The sequence below is a fragment of the Aplysia californica genome, unplaced genomic scaffold (assembly GCF_000002075.1).
Source record: "Aplysia californica isolate F4 #8 unplaced genomic scaffold, AplCal3.0 scaffold01726, whole genome shotgun sequence".
Taxonomy (NCBI): domain Eukaryota; kingdom Metazoa; phylum Mollusca; class Gastropoda; order Aplysiida; family Aplysiidae; genus Aplysia; species Aplysia californica.
Window position 1 is genome coordinate 24,148 of NW_004798996.1, and position 1,209 is coordinate 25,356.

Genomic DNA, 1,209 nt, shown 5'->3' on the forward strand with positions numbered 1-1,209 from the left:
GTGTGTGTGTGTGTGTGTGTGTGTGTTCTTTGTCAGCTTACAAGTGTGTATAGTATGTGTCCCGTTGATTAAAATCTTATTTTGCACTAATTCTCCTCGAGCCACCTGAGAGTGGGAAAACTACATTTTCTGTTGCTTCTATTTTATTTTCACTGTCTTTAAAGATTGCCCAGCATTCACAGCCATACAGAAGGGTTGAATACATATTATTTTCATCATCATTACTAGTACTATATTATGATTATATTATTTATTCTTCTTCTTCTTTTTATTAATAGTATTCTTCTTCTTCTTATTATTACAATAAACACTACACAAACAAATTTGACAACATACAGTAGCCTAGGACATACCTTCCGCCTGTCAAAGGCCTGCAGCTGGAAAGACTCCAAGGCGTCGTCGTAGTCATGGTAACCGACGTATGTCGCGTACTCTGGGAATTCTCGAGATTTGTAGTCGAAGAACTCGTCCATTATCCGGAGAAACCTCTTGTTGGTGTTGATGTCTAAAGCAAGGTAGAGAAAAGAGGAAAAGACATTTTAAAAAAGAAAGGAGAAGTTGAAGAAGACTTGATTGGGCTGCATCACATCGCATCGCATCGCATCATATCGTATCACACCGTATCTTATCGCATCGTATTTAAGCTTTGGAAGGCACGAAACTGTTATTGCCATTTTCTTGCTATTTAGCCTCTGACACCAGGCAACCCCAACTTCCTTTAATCACAAATATCTCATTTTCTATTTTTTTTAAAATGGGCATTGTTTTTTTCATCAAAAGCAAGGCAAATGAACACTCCTTAATAAGATGATAACAATCTCTACGTATGCCCAAAAACTGACGAGCGCTTCATTTCACCACGTCGTAGCACAAAGATATTCAGCCCGTCAGATTTTCTGCCAGAATCTAATCGCGTTGACCCGACTAACCGGGCGTGTGTGAACCTCACTTAACCTGCATGACTCTGATGAGAGCTATTCCATTACGTACTTGAACCTGAGCAGAGAGAACTACTGATAAGACCAAGAGGAATGAGATCACGTGCGAGTGAGAATCCTGAGTACATATTCTATACGTGCATGCATCAGGTGTGCATCACATTATCCCGAAATTGTTATGTTGGGTGCGACTGTAGCTCAGTCGGTATCTTGCTTGGCAATGGTGCCAATGACTCTGGTTTGAGGTTTTTATTGAAGTTGGGTTGTTGGG

The 1,209-nt window shown here is 40.1% G+C and overlaps 1 protein-coding gene across 1 annotated transcript in view; it reads right to left on the minus strand.

The window, feature by feature from the left end:
* The window catches only part of LOC106013984, a gene marked incomplete at its 5' end in the record, with an annotated part of 21,646 nt that extends 21,141 nt beyond the window's left edge, over positions 1-505 (minus strand). The window contains 1 exon segment of the mRNA XM_013090956.2: positions 354-505. Within this exon segment, the coding sequence (XP_012946410.1) occupies positions 354-505 (152 nt within the window).
* Positions 506-1,209: the final 704 nt, after the last annotated feature.